Source organism: Mercenaria mercenaria, chromosome 13 (genome assembly GCF_021730395.1).
Source record: "Mercenaria mercenaria strain notata chromosome 13, MADL_Memer_1, whole genome shotgun sequence".
NCBI classification, from domain to species: domain Eukaryota; kingdom Metazoa; phylum Mollusca; class Bivalvia; order Venerida; family Veneridae; genus Mercenaria; species Mercenaria mercenaria.
Genome location: NC_069373.1, coordinates 79,329,456 through 79,345,148, shown reverse-complemented (window position 1 = coordinate 79,345,148; position 15,693 = coordinate 79,329,456). Strand labels below are relative to the sequence as shown.

General features: G+C 35.3%; 2 protein-coding genes across 3 annotated transcripts in view; one reads left to right on the top strand and one right to left on the bottom strand.

Moving 5' to 3' along the window:
- Positions 1-98: 98 nt before the first annotated feature.
- Positions 99-10,314, top strand: LOC123529450 (complement C1q-like protein 4). Of its 2 annotated transcripts, XR_008366887.1 has the most exons (6): positions 99-1,353; positions 1,674-1,777; positions 2,297-2,429; positions 5,990-8,006; positions 8,315-8,418; positions 8,912-9,044. XR_008366887.1 is itself a non-coding variant. In XM_045309777.2 (4 exons), exons 1-4 carry the CDS (start codon positions 7,814-7,816, stop codon positions 10,259-10,261), a joined length of 615 nt encoding a protein of 204 aa, XP_045165712.2. In that variant the 5' UTR covers positions 5,990-7,813; the 3' UTR covers positions 10,262-10,314. The 2 variants fall into 2 exon arrangements, 1 of the variants encoding a protein (XP_045165712.2); XM_045309777.2 differs by lacking the exons at positions 99-1,353; positions 1,674-1,777; positions 2,297-2,429 and adding an exon at positions 10,077-10,314.
- LOC123529059 (sulfate transporter-like) overlaps positions 10,315-15,693 on the bottom strand; it is a 37,400-nt gene continuing 32,021 nt past the window's right edge. The window contains exon 20 of the mRNA XM_045309254.2: positions 10,315-15,464. The gene's annotated coding sequence lies outside the window, so the exon portion shown is untranslated. The remainder of the gene's footprint in view (positions 15,465-15,693) is intronic.

Below are 15,693 nucleotides of genomic sequence, written 5' to 3'. Positions count from 1 at the left end.
GCTGACAAATCTAGAAGATTATACAAAGAACGCTGACAAACTTCCAAAAAAATAAAGAATGCTGACAAATCTAGAACGCCGACAAACTTCCAAAATTTTTAAGAATGCTGACAAATCTAGAACGCTGACAAACGTCCAAATATTTTAAGAATGCTGACAAATCTAGAACGCTGACAAACTTCCAAAAATGTTAAGAATGCTGACAAATCTAAAGTTTGTGCAAAGAACGTTGACAAGCACCAATTCTCCCAACACCCCTTCATCAACCCACGCCCGGCTCCCCACAAAAAAGGTTGACGAAAGAACGCTGACATGCCTCCAAAAATGTTAGACAAAGAACGCTGCCAAATATCTTAAAGATTGCGCAAGAATCCCTGACAAATCTCCAAAAAGGTTTGTGCAAAGAACGCTGACAAATATCTGAAAGATTGCGCAATAAACCCTGACAAATCTCAAAAAAAGGTTTGTGCAAAGAACGATGCCAAAAATCTGAAAGATTGCGCAATAAACTCTGACAAATATCCAAAAAGGTTTGTGCAAAGAACGCTGATAAACCTCCAAAAGTATGTTTAATGAACGCCGACAAACATGAATTCCATTGACAACAAGCAGTCGCTGTTTGTAAATTAGGTATATGTGGTCAAACTGTGTCAGACACATTTCTGGGCTGCAAAATCAGTAATAAAGGTCCACAATGCCTTTGATTATAATGTGGCTGCCACATTTTTATTGTCAACTTAATCTTATTTTTGATAATTGTTTCCTCATAATAACTGTCCAAGGTTTGAATATGGGTTAACACAGTAGATAGTATCACTTAATTTGATGTTTTAATTACCTCCCTTTATAGTTCTAATAGTAACCCTTCATGTTCAACTTTTCTAGCCATCTAAGTACGCACAACATCTATTTGGACAACTTCTTTATCTGTTTTTAACATATTTTTTTAAGCTTTATGGAACTTAAAAAGAATCATACATGGGTCAAAATTAGATTTTTCTTCTTGTTAGTCTTATACTGTCTGACATATATACAAGCGATAAGAACAATATCTGCTTCGTCTAATTGATAACGGCTCATGTACGCAGTGTCATAACCTCATAACCTTAAAACTATATAAGATTATTTCTAACTTTTTACAAAAAGGGATAACAAAAATAATGATATTCTTATGGATGTGTTTAATTGTGCACGGGATTCCCGGGATGTTGTTGTCTCAGGATTTACCGGCAGATATCACACAATCTATGTTGGCGCTACTACAAGAAGAAACCACATTAAGAACTAAACTTGAGCAGGACATGGCAGAACTTGGCAAGGAACTAAACACGCTGAAAGCACTAAAAAATAATGGTATAAATTCTCCAGCTTCATTTTTTTATTATTTCTGTTCGTCGATTTATTATGTTTTGTCCTGACAAACATGACACAAGTCGTATCTTTAACGATCGTTATTCAATCATTAATTTAACATTTATTGAAACGGCTTATTTAGCTTTTACAGCCACGGCGGAACATGCAAGTCTAATTCTGACACCTCAGACGCTTATTGAAATAAAGAATGAAATTTTACACGTACACGTACCTGTACAAATATAACATAGCAACATCTCTAATGTTAACAAATGTCTAGCCTTTGAGGAAAAATAATGTTGCCTTTTTTCTCTCTACAGTAACATGTGAATGTCCGTGGCACACTCAACCTGTAGCGTTTTCGGCAACTTTGACTCAGGACATCACGTCCTTAGGAGTCCGCCAACAAATTCCATTCGACCAGGTGAGTCCAAATACTGTCGAAGATCTTCAACAGCGGAAATGCACAATTAGACGCAAGAAATAGTTATATTAATTTTATTAAGTGGTTGTGGGATCTACGGGACGGAAAATTTTGTAAACACTAGAATTTGGCCATCTACAGAGATAGCATGTATATGCCTAATTACAAATACACGTGTTCAAGCTATAAAGATTTCTAAACAAACCGATATGAAAGATTCACATAAGGAAATGGTCGCCATTTTCGGAAAATACAATTATTCCAAACATGCAAGATAACTAGTTTTTATTATTCTAAAAATAATGTCACACTTACATCAATCCTATGGCCATTTTCGCCTTATTGTATAAGAAAACAAAAAAAAAACCGGACTTTATTTTCAAAATTTCTTTTGCTTTTCTGAATGTATAATTTAGTTTTCAACGCATGACTGACGACAAAATACCTAAAACATATGTTGGAGGCTTCCTAAATCTTCAAAATACTTGAAATTTATGGACGCTTCACTTATTTGTACAGATAATCACCAACATAGGAAATAGTTACGACAGTCGGCACGGTGAATTTCGTGCACCCGTCACAGGAACGTACGAATTCTCAGTTTCTATGCTGATGAATCCTGGACACTGGGCAGGCGTGGAAATAGTAAAAGGCAAGGTTCATTACATTTCTTTACAAGACGTCATTGAAACTGTTTCTGATTATTTCCAATTACATGTCAAAACTGGTTTATTTTGATCTACGAGAAGAAAAAATTCACTTGGAACGAACAAAATTACGCAGCTGAAACTATTTGTTTTAACAATTTACATTTTTGCATGAATTACTGCGTTCGAACCAGAAAGTGTTCCGTCTAATCGAGTTTTCGCTATAACCGAGTTCCGAATATTTTTTTATGAAATATAGAAGACACAAAAAAACTGGAAAAGTACATCCGAGTTTTCGCCACATCTGAGTTTTACTGCAATATATTCTTGATGTGGCAGGCCTGTTGAACTGTCCGTCTGTCATTTCACATAAATCAGACTTCTGCAGTCTACTCCTCCTATTTTCCTCTAAGTGAAATGAAACTTTGTATATATCATCAACACGAGTAGGCACTTCCGTGTATACGTCAGCATGAAGCGGACATTCGCATTATGGCGGGACTTTAATTAGGCCTTTCATTAGAAGATATATAATATAATTTGTCGAAATGTTTCGGTTACATGAAATCTTTTGCATTTATTATTGAAAATGTGAAAAATATATGCCGTCATAGATTTCCGTACATAGATGCTGGCGCGTGGGTTTCAGAACGAGGCTTAGCGTATGTTTTGTAAACAAAGAAAAAAGATTAAGATGTCAAGAGGGTTTTGGGGTAACTGTGTCATCAAAGATGCGACGTTTTTCAGTCTTTCAACGGCATGCAATGCATCGAAATAGCAGTGCTTTATTAGCCTTTTTTTTCAATCCAATCTTCAAAATATTAGCCGACAGTTCTCCGGCAACTTGATGCTCTGCATCAAATTTTTACTTGTACAGACTGTGAAGGCGGATTCTCTGATCCATGGCACTGGAGTCAATCAAAGGTTATGTAACATTATGAACAAATTTTCAATGAGTTGCGATTTTATGGTGATTATCAGCCTGGCAGAATTCTGCCTTTGTCCAGTCGTTAGAGTCAGAGATAAAAGATACTGTAAATTTTTGGTGAAAGTGCTATTAGAGGATTTTATGGTAGAGACTGATGCCAGCCTAAACATGTCCCGGTGTCAAGTTTAATCAAATAGCAAAATTTTAAACTTTATTTTATTGAACTGCAATATAGGAAAAGTCTCAAACACGTGATATATTGCTTTACCGCAATTAAAAAATGCAACACCAATTACTTTCTCGACGCATTACATAAACTTTTCTAGCGTAATTTAATGAAATATTATGTACAATACAACACTAAAAAATATACAGAATCAATAGAAGTTGAGCAGGGTTAAACATTGAAACTTGTTTATACGTGGCTGTAAGTGGGCTATAAGCTAGTTTGGTCACATTATGGTAGAAAATGGCAATTTCAGTTTCGGGATTTGAACAAGTCAATCTTCCATGAGGCCCTCAGCAATACATAAGATACTCGTGACCTATGTCATGTATATGGTTTTATACAGGAGAACTGCCTTTTGAAATTTAAAATGTTTAGGAGAGGTTCTGAAAACAATGTAACAGATGGAGTTTCAAATTTTTTATCAAGAATAATTCTAGCAGCCTCTTCTGAGAACGAATTAATTTATCTAAGACAATACCACAATTTCCCCAAATTACACATTCTAGCATAAAACTGCTGTTCTTGTCTGTGGTGTTTTAACAGGAGTAAATCAGGAGTAAAAACGTGTGTTAACAGTGAAATTCTCGCGCTCGCGTGCTGTTAAAACACCTTTTTTACGTATGCGCGTTCCGTGGCAAAGCGTAAACGTATTCGATGTAGCTCATTGCAGAGTTGGGGCGGTCTTCTGCGCATGCCCGGAAGTGATTATCTAATGTCGCGTATGGCAAAAAATGCGCAAATTATTGCATGCTCGCAGGCATTGAGTGTATAATATGTATGATATACTGACTAGAGGTTAGGGTTAGAATCACCATGGTTACAAAATATATGCATTTAAAGTACTTTTAGTTCAAACTGCTTCAATCCGGCAAATACCCGAGTCTGTAATTTAAACTGGCGCTCCAAGTCTGCATTGAGTCACAGCCAAACGTATTACGGCCCGAAAACGGATTATCTAACAGGAAATGACGTCAACGTGAAAAAACAACGCTGACATTGCCACGCATTTTGTGGCAATTTAATGACATTGAGGGATAATAAATTCGTTTATTAGTTTTTACGCGTTTTATGCTAGAATAGAATTAACGCATGTTCATTTAAGAAATAATGTATAGAAAAACCGTGTTTTAACGTTATTAATACACGGAAAGAGGTTATACGTTCGCGGAATAATTTCACTAGGGCGTAGCCCGAGCGAATTATTCTGGCGACGTATAACCGATTTTTAGTGTATTAATTTAGGTAAAACAAGATTTTGCTATACATTACTTCGATTCTAATATGCCCCTAATCTGAAACAGTAGATAATATATAGAAGCACTCTCTTGGTCGCAACAAAAACACTGTCGTCATCGCACGTTAACATGACGTCATTTTAGCGTGTGTTTTAACAGAAACAAGCATATCAGAATTCGTGTAATAACACTTTCAGAATCCCTCGGGAATCGTTGGTACCCTCGCCCTACCGGGATCGGGCACCAACTAATCCCTCGGAATTCTGCAGATATTATAACATGAAAAAACATGCGTTATCCTACAACAGTAGTCAAAATGACGTAAAATGTATGCGCTATAAAAACGTTTTCGCATCTCTAAAGAGAGAGGGCGTTTTATGCGTGACAAAAGGTACGAAAAGGAACTGCACATTTTTAGAGCACGATCAATATGAATATTCCAAGTAAGTGTGCAGTCAATGTTAACACCAAGTAATTTTTCGCAAGGACTGATAGTAATTTCCTCGCCTGATAAACATACAGCGGGCAAGGACTCTGCAATACGTTTAATGTTGTGCCTTAAAGATTTAATTCATTACTTTGGTTTTGGCAACATTTATAGATATTTGATTTAGTTTACATCGATTATTAACATTGTTCAGTGACATGGTGACATTGTCTAATGACACATGTGAAGTAGAAAGAGTTTAACTTGTAGCATCTGCAAATATATCTGCAGTAGTACTTTTTATAAATAAGGGTAAATCATGCTCTATCCAGAAAGTGATTATGAATTCTAAATAAACGACCATATGACGGCATATATGGCTTATGCCGCTATCCTCAGAAGCTGATAACTTTGCTTAATGACACACTAACAAAAAGTTTAGGACCATATTGGGATTTTTTTCATATCATCCAAGAATCAATAGCGATTCATGGATTTGCTAGAAATCCCAATGTGGTTTATTCACGTATAAACGCCCGTAAAAAAGGCACAAAAATAGCATTTGATTCTTAAATGAACTGTATTTGATAGTTAATCTGTAATTGTAGCCTAATTAACAGCTCTGTTTAACTAAAACAATTAATTATCATACAATCTGTAAAACTGTTTATAAAATAATGTTTTGTTGTTTTTAATATTATTTTTGTATCTTAATGCATGTATAAAATATAAATACGTTTGTTTAGATGGGGTAGCAATTGGCAAACTTCGAACTGGCGACAGTGCGAAATGGACCATGGCGGGGACGTCGGTAACGGCGGAAATGGCCGCCGGGCAGGACGTATGGGTGGAGCATATCGCTGAAAGTGACAGTAACGTGTTTTATGGTCAATCATTCTCGACGTTTTCTGGACATCTCATCCAACCTTAATTCGGCAGAAAAATTTCAAAAAAACTTTCTTCATAACTGTTTTTCTTATTTTTCCATTTCAGTTAGGCCGTTTATGTGTGTATGCACGTATATGAAACAAAATCTCTTCTCCTTCGTAAAACAGCTCCCGAGAGTACAGATATGTTTTCTAATGATGCCTTAGTAATATGTTATTCAATGTTATTTAGCTATGTTAGTTTCCACATGGTTTTCACTTTCTTTATGCCTTGGCAAACCGAGGATGTACCTCAGACTTTCAAAAAAATGCATATTATCCATGTACTTCTATAAAATTCTTCCGACTTACATCAAAATACACCATGATCGAGGCATTAAAGGTTGATTTTCCTTCTTCTTTTTTTGTTTCCAAAATTTCCATAGCAACACTAATGCAAGAACGTAAGCGTAAAGCAAAAAGGTGCTATTTACACTTAAGGCCAGAATTAACAGTTTTTGTATATTACAGTAAATCAAAACTTAAACACAATTTTAGCATTAATAAAGTTTATCATGGGAGAACAACAAGGTATCATCAATATAAGTTACCCAGCAGAAAGATGCCGTAGGTCTCACATAGGCTTGCCGACAGAATTTTAACCCGTTTTTACTGGTTAAAGATTCTGTTGTAACACGGTTCCATGAACCACTGTTTCAACATGATCTCATGATCTGCTGAATCGCCATAACCACTGGTTTGCACAGTAACGTAATTCTATGATAATGTCTGTCCAACCATCATACTCATTGTATTTTACGACTAGTCACTGACGTTATAATCTGTCATACTGCAACTGTATAATAGTATATCAATGTTTATCCGTATGAAATACTTCAGCTGAAGAATGGAGTGAACGCGGCAACAATCTTGAAACAAGTCAACCATTCTACCAAATATCCGCTATATACTCTAAAACGATTGCTAAAAGGACACTGACAAACTTCCAAAAATGTTAAGAATGCTGACAAATCTAAAGTTTGTGCAAAGAACGCTGACAAGCACCCATCCTCCCAACACCCCTTTCATCCACTCACGCCCGACTCCCCACGAAAAAAAGTTGCCGAAAGAACGCTGACAGACCTCTAAAATGTTATTCAAAGAACGCTGCAAAATATCTTAAAAGATTGCGCAATAAACCCCGACAAATCTCAAAACAAGTTTGTGCAAAGAACGCTGCCAAATATCTGAAAGATAGTGCCATACACTGACAAATCTCCAAAACGGTTTGTGCAAAGAACGCTGCCAAATATCTGAACGATTGCGCAACAAACTCAAAGGTTTGTGCAGAGTGCTGACAAACCTCAAAAAAGGGGAAAGAACGCCGACAAACACGACTTCCGTTGACAATATGCACGGTTACTCGCTATTTGTAAATTATGTATCCATGGCCAAACTGTGTTAGACATATTTTCTGAGCTGCAAAATCAGTACTAATAAAAGAATCATACATGAGTCAAAATTTCTTCTTTCAAGTCTTATACGGTCTGACATATATACAAGTGATAAGAACAATATTTACTTTGTCTAATTGATAACGGCTCATGTACTCCATGTCATAACCTCAAAACCTTAAAACTGTCTTAAAACTATAGATCTATATAAAATTATTTCTAACTTTACCAAAAAGAAATAACAAAAATAATGATATTCTTATGGATGTGTTTAATTGTGCACGGGATTCCCGGGATGTTGTTGGCTCAGGATTTACCGGCAGATATTACACAATCTATGTTGGTGTTACTACAAGAAGAAACCACATTAAGAACTAAACTTGAGCAGGACATGGCAGAACTTGGCAAGGAACTAAACACGCTGAAAGCTCTGAAAAATAATGGTATATATTCTCCAACTTCATTTCTTTTATTCCTGTCGTCGATTTTATTGTTTTGTCCTGACGAAACATAACACAAGTCGTTTCTTAACGATCGTTATTCAATCATTAATTTAACATTTATTGAAACGGCTTATTTAGCTTTTACAGATACGGTCGCACATGTAATTCTACTTTTGACACCTCGGACTCTTATTGAAATAAAGAATGACATTTTACACGTATCTGTACCTGTACAGATATGAAATAGCAACATCTCTGTTAACAATTGTCCTTCAGAAAAAAATGATGCCTCTTTTTTGCCTTTTCAGTAACATGTGAATGTCCGTGGCACACTCAACCTGTAGCGTTTTCGGCAACTTTGACTCAGGACATCACGTCCTTAGGAGTCCGCCAACAAGTTCCATTTGACAAGGTGAGTCCAAATACTGTGGAAGATCTTCAGCTGCGGAAATACACATTTAGACGCACGAAATAGTAATATTAATTAAGATCTGTAAAAACTAGAATTTGACCAATTACAAATACACATCCCATGATAGAAGTGTTTTATGTACAAAGATTTCAAAGACCAGGAGTTTTCTCATTTACATAAGGAAATTTTCGCCATTTTCGGAAAATACCATCTATTCCAAACATGCAAAACAACTAGTTTTTATTGCTCTAATTATGTCACACTTACATCAATACTATGGCCATTTTCGCCTTTTGGTATAAGAAAACCAAAAAAAACGGACTTTATTTTCAAAATTCCTTTTGCTTTTCTGAATGTATATTTAAGTTTTCAACGTATGACTGACGTTAAGATACCTTAAACATATGTTGGAGGCTTCCTTAATCTTACCATTTTCAACATAGCAAAACATTTCATAATACTTGTAATTTATGAACGCTTCACTTGTTTGTAGATAATCACCAACATAGGAAATAGTTACGACAGTCGGCACGGTGAATTTCGTGCACCCGTCACAGGAACGTACGAATTATCAGTTTCAATGCTGATGAATCCCGGACACTGGGCAGGCGTGGAAATAGTAAAAGGCAAGATTCATTACATTTCTATACAAGATATCGTTAAAAATGTTTATTATTTCCACATGCATGTCAAAATTCGTTTATTTTGATCTATAAGAAAGAAGAATTTCACTTAGAACGGCTGAAACTATTTGTTTTAACAATTTACATTTTTGCATGAATAACTGCGTTCGAACCAGAAAGTGTTCCTTCTAATCGAGTTTTCGCTATAACAGAGTTCGCTGTATCCGAATATTTTTATGAAATATAGAAGACAAAAAAACTGAGAAAGAAAAAGTATATCCGAGTTTTCGCCACATCTAAGTTCGCTTTATCTTGGTTTAACGCAATTATATTTATATTCTTGATGTGGCAGGCATATTGGACGTAATGGTGTTTGAACTGCCCGACTGTAATTTCATATACATCATACTTCTGTAGTCTACTCTACTCCCCAGATTTTCATCCAAGTGAAATGAAACTCGATATATATCATCAACGCGAGTAGGGACTTCCGTGTATAGGTTAACATGAAGTGGACATCCGCATACTGCTATAACTTTTCTACATTTTTTGCCTTTTTTTCGGACTCTGAAATATCGTAACTATATCTCTGCATTGTGTACTCAACTCCTACAGTTTTTATCAAACATGAAGTGGACATACTCATATTGATGTAACTTCAATGTAAGATATTTTTTTTTGCTGGAGGTTATACAGATTCGTTTTTTCAGTTATACCCTTTTGGATTTTTTAGTTATTTTCAGGTGGTATGTGTCATACAATATTGACATCATTCTCAATGCTTATCCTTTGCTGGTTCGAAGTTATGCCAACGGGGTCAGTTTAACCTTAAATGGTAGGCACTAGCACTTCTGTAGAACCAGCAAACCAGTTTGATAGAGTCCTTTCATAAAAGAATTTTGCATTCCGGGTAGTGACAGACCAATGGCGGTATAACAAGTAGTTCAACGTAGCAGCATTGTCCTCTAGTGTACGGAGGCCCTGCTATTATTCATCCAATATACCTTTACACATGTACTGCTTGTTTCATTTTAGACGGTGTTGCAATTGCGAAAATTAGAACGGGCGACAGTAAACAATGGACCATGGCTGGGACGTCGGTAACGACGGAAATGATGGCAGGAGAAGACGTATGGGTACAACACATCGCAGAGAGTGACAGTAACGTATTTTACGGCCAATCATTCTCTACATTCTCAGGACATTTAATACAACCGTAACTCTTCGGCGAAGTCCGTAACAGAAAAGCTACGAATAAATACTGCTAAAACGCTTCTGTTTCCCATCATTTATTCCGATTATTTAATATGATAAAATATTTTATGTATTAGACTGTAAAGAAAACATAACATCTAAAATATGTATAATATATAAATTCATCTTCTAAAACATGTAAAGTAAATACAATAATATTTTCATATGAAACCAAATAACCACAGAGATCAGATGTCATCTGTGTCCAAGTACTTTAGTCGTAGATAACACAGCAACAGATTTGCACTGATAATATACGGTGTTAAGTAAATTTTGCCCTAAATGTATTCAGGGCAAACTTTTCCTACGGGCAAAATTTCTTTAAACTTCTGTGTACTGACTGTGAATCTAGTTTAAAACAGAAATATGTATTAAAATCATAGGTACCCAGGCTTGATAATGAATTATCTGCCCTTGAAAGTTGGAAAATACTGAAAAATTCGACTTTCAAGGGCAGATAATTCATGACGAAGCCTGTGTACCTATGATTTTTAATAAATACTTGATTCTCAGTCAGAATACAAAGTTTAAAGAAATTCTGCCCGTAGGAAAATTTTTGCCTTATATATATATATAGGCAACTGTCCCATTTACCATAACTAAATGTGTACATGTTGAACTAATAAACACGAGGAAATGTACTGTTTATTCAAGCAATTAATTCTACAAATATAAAAATCACCTGATGATATGCATATAAAGAAGATTTTAGTTCTGACCGCAATTGTTTTTCACGATTCAGAGTAATCTTTGTAAAGGGTCAGCCCAAGGACATTTTGGGTAAGATTACTCTAAACTGATCTTGCCGGCACGTTTTGACTAGAGCATTTAGTTCCCGCTGTATACATATAAAGAAGTGACCACACCTTCCGTCGGCATTGTTTTTGACTAATCAGACAAATTTGAACAATCTTGGTAGGGTAACCCATGGATCATTATGTGTAAAATTATTTCAAAGTTTAAAAGCTTCCACTTTAACCACACACATATATAATATATATATAGAGAGAGAGAGAGAGAGAGAGAGAGATAAGCAATCCCCTGGCGGGGCCTCCATGGTCGCTGACTTCAAATCACTTGCCCCTCACCGATGTGGGTTCGAGTCTCACTCGGGGCGTTGAATTTTTCATGCGAGGAAGCCATCCAACTGGCCTACGGAAGGTTGGTGGTTCTACCAAAGTGCCCGCTCGTGGTGGAATAATGCACGGAGGGGCACATTGGGTCTTCCTCCACCATCAAAGGTGGAAAGTCGCCATTGTGACCTATAATTGTGTCGGTGCGACGTTAAAACCCAACAAAAACAACCTCCGGCGGCCGTTTTTTTTTACAAAATGAATAATTTGATCAATTTTAGCTGAGGGTTACCGTAGAAACATTTCTATGAACTTATTTCAAAACTGAACCATACTTCGGCGATGTTACATGTGTACTTGAAAATATTTTTAGTTTCAGCACCTTTACTAGTATTCAACTTTTTTTTACAAATAGTTTTGTATGAAGACTCCCAGGTGCCCCCCGTAAGCCAAATGGATGGGTTTCACAAATGAAAGAATTCTAAACCCCAACAGAGGTTTCACACCGGGCAAGTGGTTTGAAGCCATCGACCGTAACTGAGCCACAGAGGGTCCTAATGTGCAACTTAACACAGTTTACAAAATACCATTCAATGAATATCCAGTCCAAGTGTCACAGTTTTCAGAAACGGACGTACGACGGACTGCGAGTGGTCATAAGAGCTCGATCCGAGCACTACGTGCTCCGAGCCAATTTCCAAGATACTTCGAATGTCTGTTTAATCACCGCTTAAAATTTTATTCAAAATATTAGTCTTGGTGGGAAACAGTGGTCTAATGTTTTGATTTTACTGCAAAGAATTTTTAGTGTTCATAATCCTTAACATTCGTTTTACTTAAGTCTTGTAAAATATTAAAATATAACAGTAAAAGTTAATCGACCGTTACGTTAATCACCTGTTGAAATTTTAAAAAACTGGGTCCCGGTGAGCTTAAAACATAAAAAATGTCTAATGCTGCTATATTAAACATGCAAATGTTGACCAAGTCAAGATATCAGCTACAATCCGCCACCCGAAAATAATAATGTCTATCTATAATTTCTGTTTACTGTTGACCTGCACATATAATGTCATACGAGATAAAGAGTATATAAAAAACAACACAGAGCAAACCTTACATGTATGAGACATTACTTAAAAAGAACCATTTCAGTGTGGTTTTTTTTTCGAAACGTCCATTTGTTTAAGACCCTTTAAAGGCACTGGCCTCCAGATTTTGGCTAAAAATGATCGTTCTTTAAAACTGAAGTTTAGTCAAATTATGAATATTAGAATATGGGTTTTTGAGCTTTTAATTTTTTTATTTTGAGTTTTGAGTATTTTTGGATTTCAGGCCTTAGTTTTGACTGTCAACAGGTAACAAATTCAGTAAGTGTACAATATATTACTTCATATTAATGTAAATACAAAATTAAATGAGGAATGTCATGTTCATATAACAAACCCTTGTATAAAGAGGTGGAACTTTTTTATAATACCACTGAGACCATTCACATAATGTCATATAAAACTCATCTAAGTTAAAACCTGAGATTTTACCTTTAAAAATGGAAAGGACTGACATGCGATCTGTCCTGCAAAATGCTAACTTACAGTTTAAAATTGATATTAATTCATGTAAAATATTTAATCTAAAACTAATAATATCTCGAGTAAAATATTTCTACAAAAGCAGAATTTAAGTCATGAAATAATTTTATATATTATAATGGATAATATGTCATGTAAATCTGTCGTTTGGGCAATGCTCTATCACTGGCATTTTCTTTAATGTCATGTAAAAATCACAGATAAAACACTAGCACTGGTTATGTGCTTAAAATAGGTCATATCATGCTAAATATGAGCTACAGTCTACTGTCTATATAATACCCTGATAATGTCATGGATAATAATTATAGTTAGAACATGCACATATTTGAAACACATGGACAGTAATTTAGAACACCTAGTAAAACATGCACACATTCAAAACACATGGACAGTAACTTGGTATACCTAGTAGAACATGCATATATTTGAAACACATGGACAGTAACTTGGTATACCTAGTAGAACATGCATATATTTGAAACACATGGACAGTAACTTGGTATACCTAGTAGAACATGCATATATTTGAAACACATGGACAGTAACTTGGTATACCTAGTAGAACATGCATATATTTGAAACACATGGATAGTAACTTGGTATACCTAGTAGAACATGCACATATTTGAAACACATGGATAGTAACTTGGTATACCTAGTAGAACATGCATATATTTGAAACACATGGATAGTAACTTGGTATACCTAGTAGAACATGCATATATTTGAAACACATGGATAGTAACTTGGTATACCTAGTAGAACATGCATATATTTGAAACACATGGATAGTAACTTGGTATACATCGAAAGCAACTTGGTATACCTAGTAGAACATGCACATATTTGAAACACATGGACAGCAACTTGGTATACCTAGTAGAACATGCACATATTTGAAACACATGGATAGTAACTTGGTATACCTAGTAGAACATGCACATATCTGAAACACATGGAAAGTAACTTGGTATACCTAGTAGAACATGCATATATTTGAAACACATGGATAGTAACCTAGTAGAACATGCAGATATTTGAAACACATGGATAGTAACCTGGTATACCTAGTAGAACATGCAGATATTTGAAACACATGGAAAGTAACTTGGTACACCTAGTAGAACATGCAGATATTTGAAACACATGGATAGTAACCTAGTAGAACATGCAGATATTTGAAACACATGGATAGTAACTTGGTATACCTAGTAGAACATGCAGATATTTGAAACACATGGATAGTAACTTGGTATACCTAGTAGAACATGCAGATATTTGAAACACATGGATAGTAACCTAATAGAACATGCAGATATTTGAAACACATGGATAATAACTTGGTATACCTAGTAGAACATGCAGATATTTGAAACACATGGATAGTAACCTAGTAGAACATGCAGATATTTGAAACACATGGAAAGTAACTTGGTACACCTAGTAGAACATGCAGATATTTGAAACACATGGATAGTAACCTAGTAGAACATGCAGATATTTGAAACACATGGATAGTAACTTGGTATACCTAGTAGAACATGCAGATATTTGAAACACATGGATAGTAACCTGGTATACCTAGTAGAACATGCAGATATTTGAAACACATGGAAAGTAACTTGGTACACCTAGTAGAACATGCAGATATTTGAAACACATGGATAGTAACCTAGTAGAACATGCAGATATTTGAAACACATGGAAAGTAACTTGGTACACCTAGTAGAACATGCAGATATTTGAAACACATGGATAGTAACTTGGTATACCTAGTAAAACATGCAGATATTTGAAACACATGGATAGCAACTTGGTATACCTAGTAGAACATGCAGATATTTGAAACACATGGATAGCAACTTGGTATACCTGGTAGAACATGCAGATATTTGAAACACATGGATAGCAACTTGGTATACCTAGTAGAACATGCAGATATTTGAAACACATTGATAGCAACTTGGTATACCTAGTAAAACATGCAGATATTTGAAACACATGGGTAGTAACTTGGTATACCTAGTAAAACATGCAGATATTTGAAACACATGGATAGTAACTTGGTATACCTAGTAAAACATGCAGATATTTGAAACACATGGATAGCAACTTGGTATACCTAGTAGAACATGCAGATATTTGAAACACATGGATAGTAACTTGGTATACCTAGTAAAACATGCAGATATTTGAAACACATGGACAGTAACTTGGTATACCTAGTAAAACATGCACATCTTTGAAACACATGGATAGGAGCTTAGTATAACATACATACATGTAAAACACTTGCATGTTTTTCCATCAATTTCCCTTTCGCCAAGTATGCCAAGCACAACCTTCATTTAAAACCCAAATATTATAGCAAGAACACTTTAGTATTAGGTGGGATATAGTTTTACCCTACAATTTTTACTTCCCACACAGACAAATCAAGTATGTAATGCCATGTTTGCTTTGATGTACACCCTGGTTCTCATGAAGTAGACCTGAGATATCTGAAAAATAACAAACTTATTCAAATGATTGTAGATTCTCATGAAAATTCTTATAAATGAGAAATAATTTTCTACAAGACATTCAAGTATTGGCTATGTTTTAGTAAGATTTTCAATACTTATGAAATCTGAAATATTATTTTTTATATTCCAAAATTTTCATTGAGTTATACTATGCATATCTGATTCATCAATAGAAATATGGCAGTATTAGTGCAGCTTTATCAAA